The sequence below is a fragment of the Podarcis tiliguerta genome (genome assembly GCF_965153285.1).
Source record: "Podarcis tiliguerta genome assembly, chromosome: 6".
Classification (NCBI taxonomy): Eukaryota; Metazoa; Chordata; class Lepidosauria; order Squamata; family Lacertidae; genus Podarcis; species Podarcis tiliguerta.
This window is the reverse complement of record NC_139539.1, coordinates 42146095-42165873: the sequence shown is the minus strand read 5'-3', so window position 1 is coordinate 42165873 and position 19779 is coordinate 42146095. Positions and strand designations below refer to the sequence as shown.

The window sequence follows — 19779 nt, the reverse complement described above, 5'->3', positions numbered from 1 at the left end:
ATAGACCAACTAAGTTTGTTCTGGTATAAGCTTTCATGTGCATGCATGCGTCATACATAGAGACAAGGATTGCGAAGTTATTAGATACTAAAGCAAAAGCAGAAATATCACTCTTTTGGATCCTAAATTTGTTCCTTGTGAGTTTTTGTTTTAAAAAATGAACCAAACAGAGATAATGTTTTGAAATACAAGTTTTAGTACCAGTTATTATTAAAATGAATTCACGGAGCTGGTTGCCTGCTAGGTATGCAACAAAACAAGCCTCTAACAACTTTTAGTTGAAATGAGTTTATTTTCTTTTGCTAAAATTATCAGAATTAGGGAGCAAGTGGCTACATATTGTATAAGCAAACTATTATGAAGTGCTCATATCTTGCTGGCTCGTGTTGTTCTTTGGTGCAAAGCAGAAGCAGATACTATAACCCTATTTGCTAAAGACTTGGAGAAATATGCGGGTGAACATATTGGAAGTATAGGCAGTTTTACAGGGACAGCAAAGCACTTAGCTCTGAAGTACTTAGCTCTGAAGACAACGGAATGTCATCTTTGGGGTTTGCCTATATTAGAAGCCCTTTATTGAGGATGATTGCAACATTTGCACTGGTTGTCAAAAGTTAGCCCTGTTGGGCAAGGCATGCTGAAAGTCTTTTTGTGGTCGCACATATAATACTTTGTGGCATCTTGCAAATCAGCATGGATCCCATCCTCCTTGTCAAGGCAAAAGGTGTCTGCTGTAGGTGCATCAGGTTGTGGTGCATCAGGTTGTGGCGCATCAGGTTGTGGTGCATCAGGTCTTGGAGGTTCAGCAGGAACTGGAGGTTTGGGGTTTGGTGCCAGGCCTGCCAGAAGAAGAATATAGATAGTTTAGCCTTTTTAAAAAGCTATATATATATTTATTTATTAATACTGTATATATCTGGAGCCGGCGCTCATGAAAGGCTCCAGCAATGCAGCTGCCTCTTCTGCCTCTTCCTCTGACTTCTTGTTTCTGGTACCACATGCAAGGCTCCTGTGCACATTGACTTTTAGGATGCTGTGGCAAATTTAAGCTTGCAGTGTGAGGTACGCCTTTGATTGCTCAATCAAGGAAAGGTGATCTTCAGATGTTCCAGATTAATGAAATAAATTAAATGGTGCTGAAATCTAACTTGAAATTTAATGGGGATGGGGTGAAATTAGTGACACACAAAGAGAACCTTTCAATATCAGTAGAAAAGGAACCAGGGAAAGTGCTGTTTGGTGCAGAGAAGTGGTGTGTGGGAGATAAAACAGAAGGCATGGTGTGGAGAAAATGTTTTCTCCTTCCTTCATAATACTAGAACCTGGAGTCACCCAATGAAGGGTGGGAGAGTCAGAAACGGTTAACTGGTTAAATAATGGGATTTCTTGCTTCCACAAGAAATGGCGCTGACCACATTAGATGGATTTCAAGGTAGGGATTAGATGAAATTATGGAAGCTAGGGTTGCTAGTCATGGGGAGAATATGCTGCCTCCAAGATCAGAGGCAGCATCCCACAGTTGCTGGGGGAGGGGGACAGTAGGAGAGACCTAGTGCCTCACGTCCTGCTTGTGTGCTTCTCAGAAGCATGTGGTTGGCCACTGTGGGAAAGAGGATACTGGAATAGGTAGGCTTTTGGGCTGACCCAACTGGGCTCTTACGTGCTTACACAGCCTTCATTGTTCTTTCCCTGGTGTGTTGCATGAAGAAGAGGAGAAATGCACAGCCTAAGAGAGCTGTTTTAGGTTAAACAAGTTTATTTAAGCACAGCCAGAGGCCTAAAGGGAGACAAGAAACTCCCCTTTTCACAGAGACCTTTTCTCTTCTTCTTGTATCATGGGTGCAACTACCTATTGCTATATAACAGGAAGCCAGAATGAAGTAAGAGTGTTGGGTAAATATTTAGTTCCCTACAGGCCTTGTGATTGAGGATTTCAAGAAAAACAAATATAATAACAAAGGATTAACCTGTGGAGCCAAGTTCTCTCTTCAGAGTCTGGAGGAGTGGGTATGCTCCTTGGCCACAGGAAGAACCACTGAAGTCATCCAGATCCATGGCCCATACCATGGCACCTCCCAGCTTGTTTTGCTTCAGATAGTTGACCTGAGAGAAACAGAAAACAGGAATTCAAAGGCTTATGGGAGTAATAATAATGATGAGAACCCTTCTAGGGCAATGAATATGGCTCCTGTTTAAGAAGGAAATTAGAATATTCAGAGGTCTGTAGGTATGCTGCCTTTAACAGTAAAGTCCAAGACAAAAGTAAATCATCATGACAACTGACTGTTTCAATATGAGCAGTTGCTGGAGTGGTGGGACAGAGCTGACCTCCAGACACTAGCATCACTGCAGCCTAAGGCTAGAGCCAATCCAGCACTTCCATCCGGGCATCCATGCAGCCCAGACCTCACCACTGCCTTGCTCCACCCTACCCATGCAAGCGGCAGTGATGTCAGTATTGGGAGAGCAGCTCTGCAACACCACCCCATCCCTGGCTGCTATTGTTCAACATTAAGTATTTTGTCCTTGGAAAGGCATGGTGAACCATAGCTACCCACAGCATGTGTTTTTATTGATTGATTACATTTATATCCCACCTTTCTTCCAAGAAACTCAAAGTGGTGTACATGGTTCTACCTCTCCCACATTTTATTCTCACAACAGCACTGTGAGGAAAGTTGGGCTGAGAGATGGTGACTGGCCCAGGGTCACCCAGTGAGGCTTATTACTGAGTGGGAATTAGAACCATGGTCTCCCAGGTGTAACACCCTAATCACTATGTGCAGTGAAAACCTCTGCTTATGTCAGACTTCAGGGAAACAGATCTCTCCCCTGGTGGCAGTAATAAACAGATCAAATGAAAGGAGTGTTCTTACCAGTTAGTTTTTTTAATAATCACAGCAAAAGACAAAGGAATGCATATCTCTCTAGAAATGGCGGTGCTCCCAGTAAAGGTTTACCCTCTCTGAACCCATTAATCTACATCACTCCTATGTTGGGTAATCTGAGCTTGTTGCTGCTGCGCTTTCTGTTCTACCACTCTCAAAGCCCTTCTAGTCTTAGACGAAGGGGGCAGGAGGGTCAGGAATGCAGTCCAATGACACTGAATCTGCCAGCTGTCTCTCTCTTGGTGTTTCCTTTTCTAGTTGTTCCTCACCCAGTATTTCCCAGCTTTCTCCCTCTGGACTATGACCCTCTGCAAACCGCTGCTCTAAATCAATACTGTCCTCCTGCCCTTGGGAAGGTTCAGGAAAAGGGGGGGGGGGGCAACTCCCACCATTCCTCCTCAGTCCAGCCCCTGACACCTTAATTCCTATTGGAAATTGCATTCTACATAGCAAAGTGGTCCTTAAACAACCTAGTATCTTTATTATCTAGTAATTATGTAGCTTGCTAGCATGTTTACTAGGTGATGATTTTGAAGCATAACATTGACTGAGCTCCACTAAATGTTTTGTACAGATAAAAGCAAATATATGTATAATTGTTACCTTAATTTTAATGCTGTCCACATTGTCGTATCCTACCCACTGATTTCCCTTGAAGGAATAGGGAGCATTCCCCCCTGGAATCACTGCTGTGGTGGCACCTTTATTAAAGTTGCAGATCTGAAACAAAATAGATGGGAGCATGGCTGTGTTACCACATGGTTGAATTGAGACACTTGAGGTCAGACAACTTCCCCATTACGGAGGTGTAGAAATCAGAGCCTGTTGCAATTGCAAGAAGGGCAGTTAAAATGACCTAGGAGATAGAGCAAGCTTCCTCTTACGAGGAATGGTTTCAGCATTTGGGGACATCTAGTTCAGAGAAAAGATGACATGATAGAAGTTTATAAAATTATGCATGGCACAGAGAAAGTGGATACAGAAAAGTTCCTCTCCCTTTCTCATGCAGTAGAATTCATGGAGATTCAATGAAGCTGAATGGTGAAAGATTTAGGACAGATTAAAGAAAGCACTTCTTTGCAAAGAACATAGTAAAACTATGGAACGTGATCCCTCACCAACCAGTGATGGCCACCAAATTGGATGGCTTTCAGAGAGACAAATTCATGGAGGACAACTCTACCAATGGCTACTAGCCACAATGGCTATCTTGCACCTCCACAGTCAGAGGCATTGTGCCTCTGAATAATAGGTAGGTGCTGGAAGTTGCAGGTGGCCAGAGTGCTGTTGTGCTCATGCTCAGCTTGCAGGTCTCAAAGAGGCATCTTGGTGGCCACTATGAGAACAAGATGCTGGACTAGATGAGCCATTGGCCTGATGCAGCAGGCTTCTCTTATGTTCTTAAAGCTGTCTGTATCAGGTGCCTTACCCTTAAAATAAGTAAAGCAAAATAGGGGTTTTAACGCTACTCCAGGAAGTTTTGGAAATATATTATACGACAGAGAATGATTGCTGACCTGAGGAGGGACCATAGCTCAGTGGTAGGCCACATGCACATGACAGGTGTTGGGAAAGACTTCTACTGGGGACCTTGAAGAGTGTCTCCACCAGCCACAGTACAGTGTTAGTGCTGCCAAGTGTTGTTAGAAGACCCCTATTCCCCTCACAGAGCTAAAATTCCCAGAGCCCCTGGGAAAAGAAATTAACTGTTAAACCACTCTGAGAACTGTGGCTCTGTGAGGGGAATAAGAGTTTTCTAACAACTCTCAGCCCCTTAATAACTACATTTCCCATCATTCTTTGGCAGGGAGGAAGCCATGATTGTTTAAAGAGGCATGATGCTTTAAATGTATAGTGCAGATTATGATTATGATTATTGTTATTGTTATTTATGGAATTTATACAGTGGTACGTTGGTTTACAACCATAATCTGTTCCGGAGGTCCAGTTGTAAACCAAAACAGGTTGTATCCCAAGGCGTGCTTTCGCCAATGGGCCCCCCCCATTGGTTTAAATCCAAAAAAAGGGACACGCACTTCCAGGTTTGACGTGGTTGTAATCCAAAACGGTTGTAATCCAAAGCGGTTGCAAACCAAGGTACCACTGTATACCGCCCTATAACCGGGGGGTCTCAGTGCAGTTCACAGAATGAAATCAAGATATAAAACCACTAAATACCTAATAAAAACAGAAACAACAACCCAATAACCCCACTTTGAAGCTTCTTGGATTGTGTGTTCTCAGCCCTGTCCTGAAGTTTGCCCACAACTTTCTCAACAAATCTGAGGATGTGTGTGGCATGAAAAGCAGAACAGAAAAGGGAAGTATGTGTCCATAAGTTTGAGGAAATTAGTTAATTGGGGTGGGGGAAAGTAAAGGCAGCGGGTTTGCCATGATCAAAACACAGTAGCAGATGCTCCTAATTCTAGATAAGAAAATGAATTTTTATTAAGACCTGCTCCGGAGGGGAGGCAGCTGGAAGTCTGGAGCCACACTGGAGCCAGAGGGGACCATGTGGTGGGAACGGAAGGGCTTCCATCTGTTCCAGCCTCCCCCCCCCCCATTTCTCCTCACTTTCCTCTGGATTCTGCCATCCCAGTGCCCAGCCCAACAGTGCAGAGGGAGACATGGCAATTAACTGATTTCACCAGCAAGAAAGTAACTGGAAATAAAGTCACTGCAAATGGCCCTGCAAAAATATTAGGAATAGGATTTTTCAGTACAGTACTAGATGTGTCCCCATGACAACAAAATGTTGGACAGCTAGGTTTTTTTATAGATATAGGACCACACTGGGGAAGGGGCATGTGTTGCTCCTTCAGCCAAGGATGACGTAACGTAGGTCTGCAAGAAGAAAGGGGTTGCCATTTTTGGAGAGTGAAATAGAGGTGAGTTTTGGGGGCTCTGGAAGTTAGCGGTATCAGGGGTGCCCTGTCTCTGGAGATCTGATGTGGCAGCTTTCTTCTGCAGTATTTAAGTGCCTCCACCTATACACAACCTGTATTTGTAAAACGAAAAACAAACCTCCTGCAACAACCCAGTATTGCAAAACAGAAACTTTCGCAAGCACTCTACTCCTGGAACGTCTCACCACTTAGAGAAGTGGGGCAAGCCTAATAAGATATATATTTAAGCATCTTTCCTACCTCATAATAAGACAAGAATCCAGCCTCTTTGGTGAAAGTGCCAGCTGTCCCTGGTCCTGAGGCTGGCGCATTAACCCCATTTTGTGTGGAAGAAAGGGTAAAGGTTCGTCCATAGAGAGGAACTCCCAGGACAAGCTTTTCAGCTGGTGCTCCTTTGCCCATCCAGTACTTCACAGCATTGTCCTTGATGAGGCAGAATGAGATAGAAAGCATGATATCAATGCACGTTGCCCAGTTTTACTGTTCAGATCTCTGGTTGCTCCACAGACCTGTAGTTTCCCAGCAGCCACGACTCAATAGACTATGGAGACATGAGTCTTTTCCCAGTTTGTATCAAATTCTCATATATCCATTCATTAGTTTAGTCAACCCCATTTCCACATTATTCAATGATGAATATTTTTAAAACGATACAAAGCCATAACAATGGCATTTAAGCATGCATTATCTCACAATATATATTGTATCTCAATGTATTTCATATACTGTACAGTGGTACCCCGCAAGACGAATGCCTCGCAAGACGGAAAACTCGCTAGATGAAAGGGTTTTTCGTTTTCTGAGGTGCTTCGCAAGATGAATTTCCCTATGGGCTTGCTTTGCAAGACGAAAACGTCTTGCAATTTTGTTTCCTGTTTCTGAAAACCGTTAATACCCAGGGTGCATTGCTTCAAGAGGTGCAGTTGCGACTTGACTTCGAGGAGCAACTCATAGCACGCGGTGTGGTAGCCTTTTTGAGATTTTTGAAGACTTCGGTGATTTTTGAAGCTTTTCCAGAACTTCTTTTGCAGCCATTTGGTAAGTTAAACTTTTAAAACTTTTTTTTGGGGGGGGGGTTGGATTTTGGGTTGGGGTGTTTGGAATTCAAGGACTTGGTGTTGGGGAGGGGTTTGCAAGAATCTGGAAGCTTGTGCGGTTTTTTTCTGATTTTTTCTGATTTTTTGGGACCATTGGGGCAAACTGCCTTTTTTAAAAAAAAGATTTCTGGGTTTGGATTTCTGAGTGGAGGGTGACTGGGGGGTTCAGGGAATTGTTGTGAAGGGGTTTGCAGGAATCTGGAAGCTTGTGGGGTTTTTTTCTGAATTTTTTCTGATTTTTGGGGACCATTGGGGCAAACTGCCTTTTTTAAAAAAAAAGATTTCTGGGTTTGGATTTCTGTGTGGTGGGTGGCTGGGGGGTTCAGGGAACTGTTGAGAAGGGGTTCGCAGGAATCTGGAAGCTTGTGGGGTTTTTTTCTGATTTTTTCTGATTTTTTGTGACCATTGGGGCAAACTGCCTTTTTTTTTTAAAAAAAATTCTGGGTTTGGATTTCTGTGTGGTGGGTGGCTGGGGGGTTCAGGGAATTGTTGAGAAGGGGTTTGCAGGAATCTGGAAGCTTGTGGGGTTTTTTCTGATTTTTTCTGATTTTCTGTGACCATTGGGGCAAACTGCCTTTTTTAAAAAAAAAAATTCTGGGTTTGGATTTCTGAGTGGATGGTGGCTGGGGGGGGGTGTCAGGGAATTGTTGAGAAGGGGTTTGCAAGAATCTGGAAGCTTGTGGGTTTTTTTCTGATTTTTTGGGACCATTGGGGCAAACTGCCTTTTTTAAAAAAAAATTCTGAGTTTGGATTTTTTTTTTTTTTTAATTCTTTGGTTTGGATTTCTGTGTGGTGGGTGACTGGGGGGTTCAGGGAATTGTTGAGATGGGTTTGCAGGAATCTGGAAGCTTGTGGGGTTTTTTTCTGATTTTTTCTGATTTTTTGGGACCATTGGGGAAAACTGCCTTTTTTAAAAAAAATAAAAAATTCTGGGTTTGGATTTCTGTGTGGTGGGTGGCTGGGGGGTTCAGGGAATTGTTGAGAAGGGGTTTGCAAGAATCTGGAAGCTTGTGCGGTTTTTTCTGCATTTTTCTGATTTTCTGTGACCATTGGGGAAAACTGCCTTTTTTAAAAAAAAAAAAAATTCTGGGTTTGGATTTCTGAGTGGAGGGTGGCTGGGGGGGGGGGAATTGTTTTCTGGAAGGTTTGGTGCTTTTGAATTTTTTGGATGTGAAGTACTGATTTTCTCTTTTTTGGGTTTGCGAAAGTAGGAGCTGTGCTGCCATGGGGCCCAAGAGGACTGCTGCTGCAGAGGCCGGCAAGAGGAAGAAGGAGAAGGTCACCCTGGAAATGAAGAAGGAGATCATCTGGAAGCACGACGGTGGAATGCGTATGACGGACCTCGCCAGGGAGTACAGGAGGAATACATCCACCATCGGGACCATCCTGAGGATGAGGGAGAAGATCCTTGCGACGGACGTAGCCAAGGGAGTCACCAGGATCATCAAGAACCGCCCAGCTGTTCTGGAGGAGGAGGTGGAGAAGCTGCTGCTCATCTGGTTAGAAGAGAAGCAGCGTGCAGGGGACACAGTGACTGAGGCCGCCATTTGTGAGAAGGCCAAGGCCTTGCACGCAGACCTCGTCCAGCAACAGCCAGGAACCTCAGGCGAGCCAGAAGTCTTCAAGGCAAGCAGAGGCTGGTTTAACCGGTTCAAGACAAGATCTGGAATCCACAGCATGGTCAGGCATGGGGAGGCTGCCAGTTCTGATGTTCCTGCGGCTGAAGACTTTGCAGCGGAGTTCCTGGAGGTTGTGAAGACAGAGGGCTACGTTCCACAGCAGGTCTTCAACTGCGATGAGACCGGGCTGTTTTGGAAGAGGATGCCCAAAAGGACTTTCATCACCCAGGAGGAGGCCAAGTTGCCTGGCCACAAGCCCATGAAGGACCGTCTGACCCTGCTCTTCTGTGCCAACGCAAGCGGCGACCTGAAGATCAAGCCCCTGCTGGTGTACCACTCGGAGAACCCACGGGCCTTCAAGAAACACAAGGTCGACAAGGAGCAGCTGAGTGTCATGTGGCGATCCAACAGTAAGGCTTGGGTCACACATGTGCTGTTTGTGGACTGGGTCAATCTTGCTTTTGGCCCTGCTGTCAAACAGTACCTGCTGGACAACGACCTGCCGCTGAAGGCTTTGCTTGTGATGGACAATGCTCCTGCTCATCCTAAAGGCCTTGAGGAGGACTTGTTGGAGGAGTTCAGCTTCATAAACATAATGTTCCTGCCGCCTAACACCACGTCACTGCTCCAGCCGATGGATCAGCAGGTCATCGCCAATTTCAAAAAACTGTACACCAAGGAGCTTTTCAGGCGATGCTTCGAGGTGACTGATTGCACCACCATCACCCTGCGGGAATTCTGGAAGGACCACTTCGACATCGTCACCTGCTTGAAGATGATCACCACGGCCTGGAACGGGATCAGCCAGAGAAATTTGAATTGTGCTTGGCGCAGCCTGTGGCCGGACTGTGTGGTTGATGCACCAGAGTCAACAGTGGTGCAGGACATTGTTTCCTTGGGGAGGATCATGGGCCTGGAGGTCACAGAGGAGGACATCAGCGAGCTCATGGAGGAGCACGACCACGAGCTGACCACCCAGGAGCTTGTTGAACTGCAGGCAGAGGCTGCGCAGGAGCAGGCCTCGCTGGAAGAAGAGGAAGCAACTGAGGAACGGCTGTTCTCCAAAGAACTGAGGGGCATTTGTCACAAGTGGAAAGATGTGCAGGCTTTTGCAGAGCGGCACCACCATGACAAGGACCTGACCTGTGACCTTGCGAACAGTTTTGACACGAGGGTCATGTCGTCTTTCAGGCAGGTCCTGAAAAGGCAGATGAAGCAGCAGACCATGGACATGTTCCTCACCAAGTAGCAAAGAGTAGAAGAGGAACCTTCTTCGAGTTGTCCCCCAGAGTCTTAGAAAATGTACAGTGCACTTTGGTGATTGTTAAATGCTTTTCTGTCATGTTTAGAAAGTTAAGTTCTTCAATTTTTGAAATGCTCTTTACAGTATGTGTGACTTTAAAGAGCACTTAATAAACTGTTCTTGTACCAAATTTGGCTTTGTTTGGACTTTTTTTGACCATAGGAACGCATTAATTGATTTTCAATGCATTCCTATGGGAAACCGTGCAACGCAAGACGAAAAATTCGCTAGACGAAAAAACTCGCAGAATGAATTAGTTTCGTCTTGCGGGGCACCACTGTATCTCAATACGTATTTGATCTGTTTTTGTACATTATTTCAGGCAAGAACTTTATCCCAGTTCCATATTGGAAACCTTTCACAGGATGTAGAGCTTGGCAAAGGCTGACCTAGAGGACCAAGAAATAGTGGATTTGCTTTGTACCTTTGTACATTTTCTTTACTTTCAATTAAAATGAGAGGCTACAATTTGCTAGGAAATATTTAACACTTACGGTGTCAGGGTACAGAGGGCTGACATGTCCTGTAACGCGTTCCCAAGATCCATGAAAGTCATATGTCATCAGGTTGATGAAGTCCAGAGACCTGCAAGGGGATTTCGAATATGTTTATTCCATCTCTAGCATAAGAATCCTGAGTGGATGCATTGCGGGCAATTATGTGCCCACTGGCATGATTTGTCAACCATGATTTGAAATTATTGGACTAAACTGGTTCTCAAGTATCAAATGCAAGCTGCCTGTGAGTTGCCACCATTAATTTCCCTTCATGGTTCATAAGTGCCTCATCATACTCACTGGGAAATCTTGTCCACTTCATAGCCATTGTCAACGGTTTCCTTCCCAGCTGCCACAGCAGCAGACAGCAGCAGCCTTTCCTTTCCTGTCCGTTGTGCTTCTGCCTGGAATTCTTTCGCCATTTCCTAAGGCAAATAGTTGAGTAGAACAATAATTAAATTTGCTTTTGTCCTTCTCTTAAAGCTCGAGGATGTGGAAGAGATGGAAACATCCCCATTTCCACACTCTCTAGCTTCTTGGCCCACCCCCACATCTCCTGTTTCACCCATGCTGGCCGATGACTCTGCTTCATGCCTTGCATGGACACCAAGACAGATACACAGCTCTGAGTCATTGGATGCGAGCTCATCCAGGCCTCCAGGATCCTGCTGAGGTGCTCTCAGCATGTTAATCATGGCCTCTCCCTCCTGCCTGATGGACTCAACCAGCCACCCCCCTCATTCCCCTCAGTGGCCTCCTCCTTCCCTGACATCAGGTTGGCCAAGATGCAGCTGAAGAAGCTGGAACAGGGACAGGCTCCTCTCACATTTCCTTATTACTGAGAGCGATGTGGGTGAGTTCCTCATCAACGGCACCTGGGCAGGCTACCTGGAGTCAATATCTACCTTGCCACTGGCAGTAGGTCTGAGAGCCCCACTGTCTCCTCCATCACCCACTACATGAGGACCCCAGCTAGTATAGCATTTGGTTGAGCTGGTGTATATTATGTGTACTGTATTTTATGTTTATTTTAATGAACCAAATAGAGTGAAAGATTGTGAGTTATGAGAGTGGGCATGAACTTAACAGTGCTTAGCTCCCCCCCCCCCGGCTGCTATTTTGTTAAGTTGTTAATATTGTTTTATAGATTATAAATGCCTTATTGATTTGTTAATCATACAATATGACTTTTGTTGCAATTGTGATGTTCGGTTTATTTTTCAGCTGCTGTTTTATAGATTGTAATTGTTTCATTGACGATTTGTTAATTATTTTATACGATTTATACTATATTTGTGATGTTCTATTATGGTTTATCATGTTGTAATTTATTGTTTGTAAGCCGCTTTGGGATTCATTTGAATGAAAAGCGTCATAGAAATACAATAAATCAAATTAAAATCAATCAATAAAAAGGGAAATCTAAATTGAATCAAAGCAGAAGAGGTTTCCCAGTAAAGAGCAGAAGTGTAGGTAGAGACCTACTGATTCAATCATTTCCCCTCAGAACTAATTGAAAATTCCAAATGCTTTGATTACATTTACATCCCATACCTTTCTTCTGTTCTGGAACCCAAGGCAAAGTACATGTAGTTCCCAGGTGGCTACCCATTCAGGCAGATGACCAGATCCAAACCTGTTTAGTTGCAACAAGGTGGTGGCGTTGTGTACCTTCAGACCATACTGTAGGGCTAGCTTATGGAATATTTATACATTATCTTACCTATATGTTATAAAGGTAAAGGTACCCCTGCCCATACGGGCCAGTCTTGACAGACTCTAGGGTTGTGCGCCCATCTCACTCAAAGAGGCCGGGGGCCAGCGCTGTCCGAAGACACTTCCGGGTCACGTGGCCAGCGTGACATTGCTGCTCTGGCGAGCCAGAGCCGCACACGGAAACGCCGTTTACCTTCCCACTAGTAAGCGGTCCCTATTTATCTACTTGCACCCGAGAGTGCTTTCGAACTGCTAGGTTGGCAGGCGCTGGGACCGAACAACGGGAGCGCACCCCACCGCGGGATTCGAACCGCCGACCTTTCGATCGGCAAGCCCTAGGCGCTAACCCACAGCGCCACCAGCGTCCCACCTATATGTTATAGGTTCAACCTATTAGCTCACTACTTGAGGCACAAGAACCTATCTTTAAGCCCCTTGTTCCATATTGTCTCAAAAACCACTCCAGATGTGTCTGGTGATTTACACAAGCTTTCACATTTCACATAATTTAGTTTTGCTTTTCTAGGGCTCTATTTGTATACACAGTTCTGATATCTTGACTGGTTGGTCAACTTCCCTTTCATAACCGAGACAAAGGCAAATCTAGGGGTTGGTCTCTGGACAACACCTTGGCCCAGCCTGGGATTTGACACAAGTCTCAATCTTGTAACTTGATTCCATCCGTTCACTGAGAAAACAATAATTCATATTGTCTCCTTGCAGCACTCCCTGATATTCCTATTAAATTCATTGCCTGTTGTGCACAGAAGTTGCCCCTGGAATCTGCAGCCAGACAGTAGAATTGGTTGATGGTGATTTGCTGAGTTTTACTGTACCTGAACCAAGGAAGTGAAACGCATTTTATCAGCTGCAGGACTGCCTCTGGCTCCAGGATATTCCCAATCTAGGTCCAGGCCATCGAAACCATAATTTCGCACAAATTGTATCACAGAATTAATAAATGTCTGACGTGTGTCAGGAGTAGCTACCATAGCAGAGAACCTAGAAGGGAAGCAATTCAAGTCAAAAAGATACACATCATGGCTGTTTTGTTTGGCACCCGAGACAGTGATGGTGCTACAAATACAAAATATCTTCCCTTTGGTTATCCACTGGACCCTTGTCTTTTAGTTTTCAGATGGTTGCTGAAGAAGACTTTGTCCACCCACAAGCTTTTACTGTTTGATTTTAGTTTTCCAACATGCTGCTGTTTTGCTTCACTGCAAGGTCACCATGTCCTGGTGTCCTGGTTCAGTCCTGCTCAGACCTCAAACGTAGAGTCTCCTCAGAAGCAAATTAGGAAGAGCAGGGCCCACAGCAGATCTCTGTACTACCAGTGACCCTGAGGAGCCATCAGATCTGGACATCCCCCCTCCATGACTGGAGCTTACATCACCCATCACCTGGGCTCATGGTTGGCTCTTGTAGCACCTCTCATCACTCCCAAAGCCACAAAGATGCTTGTGTGGCATTAAATGATCAGCAGTACATGCTGGAGGTCTCAATTTCACTCCTAACAGTCCCCTGCCAATGCAAAAAAGATATATGTCTAATTTTACAGCACCCATGATAGGTAGAGAATCAAGTCATTAAGACCAAATTGTAGCATTTCCCTATTTATTTCTTACAGTTCATGGCTGCGATAGTCCAATGCCATGGAAGATGTGGTCCAAAACATTCAGAAGGCACCAGAATGGTGAAGGCTACCATATTGGCTGCATAAGCACACACACTCTGGTGTATTGGTAGTTGTTGATTTTGGAAAAGCATAACTGGTGCTTACAGTATTTCTGCTGCCAACCCACAATGCTATCTTATGAAGAACAGGTCTACAACTGGAGCCTTGGGGCAAATCAGGCAGTGTCCCCATAGAATACGTAACACAGGAACAGACTTTCCTTTTATTCCATCAAGCCATGGGAGAAACTTCATTGTTCAATCTGTTTTTGCTTTGCTTCTATAAAGCATGCCCCTGACCTGATTTGTCTCCAAAGAATGGACTTGGGAGTAGGGGGGAATGAGGTAAACCACAGTGTGTGATTATTCTGAGAACATATGCTTCTCAGAGTTAATGTTCCAACTGTAATGCCTTTGTTAGATGAATCTGAAGGACTGGCTTCAGTGGGCATTTTCAGCACTGTGGTTAACATGAGATGGAAAACTGGCACTAATATGCATAGTTCTCAGTATTTCAATTTCATGGTCATGTGACCTTTAAATTATTCTGAAGCTATTTGCCTCAGTACAGGGGGGGGGGGATGAGGCATGTTTACTTTCTTCCAGGTTTTTTTCCAAAAGCATCTTAACATTGCCACCCAATTTTTTAAAAAAATACCTTCATGAAAAGTTGCAACTTAACTTTAAATAGCAGCTTAGGCTGGTGTGCCAACTATGAGCCTACATGGATGGAGTAGAATTTTTGGTTTCTGTTATTCAGGCCTTATTCAAATTACTGTAATTCAGAGGTAGCCAATGTGCTTCTTCCAGATGTTGCTGGAGTACAATTCCCATCATCTTTGATAACTGACCACAATGGCTGGGACTAATGGAAGTTGTAGTTCAATAACAGTTGGAGGGCACCATGTTGGCTACTGTATCTGTGTAATGCATTGCAAATGGGGCTGTTTTTAAATACAGTCTAGAAACCCAGAGCAGGATGGAAAATTGCTGCAAGTACTGGCTGGGACTCTGCCTCTGAGCGTATTATGGTAATACATCATCTTCCTGCCCAAATCACAAAGTGCTGATTTTGACCTTTAAAACCCCATCACAGTTTGATGCTACAGTATTGGTATGACTACCATTACCTGCATGTACCTGCAAATGCTCAGAGATAATTTATGAAGACACTTCTCTAAGTGCTTCCACCATCCATAATATGATGAGTGGCTACTAAAGAAACGAACTTCTTATAAACGTTCGCATAATGAACTTCACACCTTATGCTTCCTTTTAAATCTGATACTTTAACCTTCATTTGCTTTATGAAAACAAATGAAACTGAAAACATGCATCATTGCTACCAACTTTGTTTGTTTTTTTTAAGCTTCCTTTTAGTGCTGTTATCATTTGCATTTTAGTTATCTGTCATTTTTATTTATTTTGGAATTCCTTACACACTAGCCAGAACATACGCATTATTGGGCATCTAGTAAATGCAATGCAAAAATGAATGAATGAAATAGAAAGATGGGGTTCTAGGATTCCAACAGGAAACTTTCATGATGCATATTATTATTGAGAAGGGGGAGGGAATGGGATATGCTACAGAGCGGCACAGAACACAATATTTGGTCTGGACCTTGATTTGGGAATTTGGAAAGGCCTGGTGCAATTTGAATCACTTCATAGGGACCTCACTTCACTGTGGACTTCTCCCAAATCTCTCTGAAGCAACTACAGTATTTCAGTTCCACATTCAGGATTTGACTGAAGCAAACACCCATCTTTATTACATATTGCCTACTCATGATGAAGTTCCTCTTTTAGAAACCCCATGCCCAAGTCTTACTTTTGACTTCCAAATGTCCATCCACCAATAGCTAAAAGTGTCTTCAGTCTTGGATTCCTAGATAGGAGGGGAAGAGAGGAACAGAGTTCAGTTGTTGTTGTTTTTGTCTTGCACAGCTGAGCTTACAAATATCTCTGATCATTCCCAGTGAAGTTCATTTGTGCTGCTCATGGAAGCTAGATTTTCTGCATATATTTCCCAGCTGCATGGAAAATAGTGTACACAAACAGATCATGTGTACTGTATGTAGTTTTCTTTTGAAGTCCCAACTTGGGTGTGAAGGTATGGAGCATAGGAAATTGCTTTTAAACCTTACTAGCAAGCATAGTGCTAGTTAGTACATGAAGGGGTTAAGATCACAGAGTTAGATTCTTAGACTCAACTAGGTCTCACCCCCTTTTACCTCCATGGGGAAGTAAAGCTTCTTCCTAAGAAACAGTGAATGATACAGCATTATATAAAGGTGTTGGCTTGACCAGTTTTCCACCTTCAAATCTCATTAACCAAACTCTATATAATTCTTAAGTCCAGAATTCTCTATTATCAGAAAATGGGAGCACTCATACAAGTTTAGATCCTAGTTCTAGGAAATTCAAAAAAAGTCATCCTTCCTCCCCAGCCCTCTCCATACTTTTGTTTGAGATTCTGGAAATCCTTGTAGAGTGTTTCATCGTTCCATTCCAGTGTTTTGATCTTGTTCTCTGACATTCCCGCAAATGCATAAATGAGGTGAGTGCACAGATTAGGATCAATGTTCTGAGGGAGGAATTTCCCTTCTCCTTGTCTGTACTGAGCCCAGTTGGTGAAATAGCAAACCAGTTTGAAAGCAGAGCCTGCAAAGATGAAAGTGCATGTAAAAATTATCTGGAATTGTTGACAAAATAACCAGTGGCGTAGCGTGGGTTGTTAGCACCCGGGGCAAGGCAAGTAATTTGCGCCCCCTAACCCATAAGCCAGGTAGGGGCAGAGAGCTGCGAGTGCGAGCGCCCCCCCCCCCAGATGTTGCGCCCGGTGCGGCCGGCCCCTCCTGCACTGAAAATAACTTACCTACAGCTCCTGGGAGATTGTACTGATGCATACTATCTCCCCCGCCCCAATCTCTCTCTCTCTCTCTCTCTCTCTCTCTCTCTCTCTCTCTCTCAAGTTTGAGAATGAACCCCACTCTTGGTGAAGGAGTTCCAAGGTCAGATCTGCCCTCCCTGCTTCCACAGAAACATCCAGCCATCCTGGCCTTACTGATGGTAGAGGTCCAATGTGGGGACATCACACCTTAAGGTTACAGCCTTGCTCTTGTCATATGGCTGGATTTGTTCCATTACTATATTTGCCCACCCATATTTGTAGAGAAGTGGAAAGCAAATAGATAAACAAGTTGTTTATAGTTTTAGAATTTAGATATGCCTTTCATATATGGGAGAGACAAAGTTTGAAACGGAACCTATTATTAAATAAATTTCTTTACTGCCAAGTATCACAAGGCAGTTTACAATATAAAAACACAAAAATCCACACCATAGTAGCAAACAATACCCCCCTTTAAAAAGCCAGGGATTGTTTAATTAGCCGAAGGCCTGGGAGAAGAGGAATGTTTTTGCCTGGTGCCTAAAGATATGTGACAAAGGCACCATGTGAGTCACTGCAGAGGGAGCCACTACAGAAAAGGCCCATTTAAGGGGGGAGCCATGCTCATTCTCATGTTGCCACCCTCCAGTCGTCTGACAGAAGGGATGCACAAAGAAGGGCCTCAGATGATGATTGTGGGGTCTGGGTTGGTTCATAGGGGGAGAGGGTGTCTTTAAGGCATTGCGGTCCTGAGCTCTTTAAGGCTTTATAGGTCAAAACCAGCACTTTGAATTGGGCCTGGAAACTATATGGTAGCCAATGCTGTTGGGTCAGGATTGGCATTATATGTATGTTCAAACTATCATGCCCAGTTGAGCAATGCCAGGTGTTTGTGCTAGGTGCTGACACCTGACTCTGTCTAACCGGCTCCATCATGCGCTGCGTGCAATAGATTATTCTAAAACGAGAAATGTCTTAACGAAGCCCAGCAAACCCAAGCCCAGCAAAACCCAAGCCCACCAAAACGAGAAATGTCTTAACGAAGCCCAGCAAACTCTGCCTGATTTTCACTTGGCTTTTTCTAAGCGAGTAAGAACTATTGGAAGGGTTACTTACTGCAGTGAAAAACCAGCAAGATGGCAAAACCTAGAGAAAAATGAAAATGGAAGACATTAGACAGGTAGCTGGATTCTTTGGAACCTTCCAGTAAGTTGATTCTGTTATGATAATTGTTAATAGCATTATTATTAGAACTAATAGCATTTTCCATACATGAATTCAAAATGGTTTATAGACTAAAACACCAAGTTGAATTGCCCTAATGATTAAAACACCAATATCAAATAACCACATGCCTGAACATCATAATGTGTTCCTTTACAATAGGTCCAGTCATGTATTATAAAATACTGTACCAATGGTACTTAATCCCTCAATAGAATATACAACATGAAAGACAAATGATATCATTTTGGCTACATGTCCTGTAACCCATAAATCTCAAGCTTGTCCCTCTTCAGTAACATTTAATTTCCTGTGCTATTGAAAGAGCTTGCTAACCCAATAACCAAAAGCTAAAATGATTGTGAATGTTATGAAGGTTTTTGAGGTCATTCAGATAAAGGTTAGAATGTGATGGATGGTATATTTCCCCAAACAGAAAATGAAGTGTTAGGGTGTCTTTGCCTTTTCTCATATGACTAGAAGCAAAAGAAGGCACTGCTTCTGGTCTCAAGCTTTAATAGTTGGGATGAAGGAGAAATTTCAACCAGTGTGTCTCTTAACCCTTTGCACCATTAGCCAAAGTCCCCTTTTTGACACAATCTACTGGTGGTGGTAGGGACATGGGTGGCACTGTGGGTTAAACCACAGAGCCTAGGACTTGCTGATCAGAAGGTCGGCGGTTCGAATCCCCGCGACAGGGTGAGCTCCCGTTGCTCGGTTCCTGCTCCTGCCAACCTAGCAGTTCGAAAGCACGTCAAAGTGCAAGTGGATAAATAGGTACCGCTCTGGCAGGAAGGTAAATGGGGTTTCCGTGCTCTGCTCTGGTTCACGAGAAGTGGCTTAGTCATGCTGGCCACATGACCCGGAAGCTGTAAGCCGGTTCCCTCGGGCAATAAAGCGAGATGAGCGCCGCAACCCCAGAGTTGGTCACGACTGGACCTAATGGTCAGGGGTCCCTTTACCTTTACCTTTACTGGTGGTTTATTCTTAAAGTAATTCAGATCCTCTCTATCTCTCTCTAGCTCTCTCATTCCCCCATCTGCTTTTCTTTCAGAATTCACTTAATACAAACATTCTGCCACACCATGAGAAAGTTGTCTACGGGGTCTAATCTTAAAGCCCAAATCAGTCAGCACAAGCAAACTTAGGACCTGTAATTGAATCTTTTTAGATTCAATCAAAATCAGTTTGTGATTTTAAGTCCTTATGAAAACTCAACAGCATTTTAGTAAATTTTTTTCCAAATATACACATTCTTGCAAAGCAATTTCCCCAAGGATAATGCATTTTTTAAATTATTTTCCCAAATATATGCATTTATGTGCACACTTTACCCCAAAATTTTGCATGCTTTGTACAACCTACTTTACTGGAGAACTGCATTGCAAAATTCAGATAGGTGCACATTTTGAAGGATGCCTGTGTTTTAGTACACCTATTGCAGGCATAGGCAAACTCAGCCCTCCAGATGTTTTGGGACTACAACTCCCATCATCCCTGACCACTGGTCCTGTTAGCTAGGGATGATGGGAGTTGTAGTCCCAAAACATCTGGAGGGCCGAGTTTGCCTATGCCTGACCCATTGTTTTGGGAAGTGCAAATTACACATTCTTACTTTTTCAGTATCAACTGGATCAAAGTTCTCTTTCATTCCTAATAAGAGCACATTGCACAGTAGCATATCTTAATGAGTGAAATCTAGCAAAACAACAACATCCAACATACACATGCTATTGAAGCCAAACTTACACTCCAAAATGAATGCTCGGCCCATGATGAGTACAGATTCAGCACAGCCCTCCTGTTCTTAAGAAAGGTGGTGGTTGCTCCTCAGAATTTGTCTCAGCTCACTTTGCCTGTGGCATTTATAGCTACTCGCACCCAAAAAGAGTGATTGTGAAATCAAAAGAGCATTTCCCCTATGTGTGTGTGGTCAACGCGTGCTACAATCAGGTG

At 43.9% G+C, this 19779-nt stretch overlaps 1 protein-coding gene across 1 annotated transcript; it reads right to left on the bottom strand.

Annotated features, from left to right (window-relative positions):
- Window positions 1-272: 272 nt before the first annotated feature.
- Window positions 273-19728, bottom strand: LOC310679813 (chitotriosidase-1-like). Its single transcript, XM_083445574.1, has 11 exons — window positions 19573-19728; window positions 17716-17745; window positions 16169-16370; window positions 15538-15594; window positions 12863-13028; window positions 10611-10735; window positions 10308-10398; window positions 6035-6217; window positions 3492-3608; window positions 1968-2103; window positions 273-839 (listed from the first exon to the last, which is right to left on the bottom strand). Exons 1-11 carry the CDS (start codon window positions 19595-19597, stop codon window positions 574-576), a joined length of 1398 nt encoding a protein of 465 aa, XP_083301700.1. The 5' UTR covers window positions 19598-19728; the 3' UTR covers window positions 273-573.
- Window positions 19729-19779: the final 51 nt, after the last annotated feature.

Excerpts from the sequence above, each read along its gene's own strand:
- LOC310679813 (XM_083445574.1), bottom strand. The coding sequence starts at position 19,597 with ATGGGCCGAGCATTCATTTTGGAGT. Across the intron at positions 13,029-15,537 it reads TGGACATTTGGAAGTCAAAA|GTTCTCTGCTATGGTAGCTA; the intron begins GTAAGACTTGGG and ends CTTCCCTTCTAG. Across the intron at positions 2,104-3,491 it reads TGGACAGCATTAAAATTAAG|GTCAACTATCTGAAGCAAAA; the intron begins GTAACAATTATA and ends TGTTTCTCTCAG.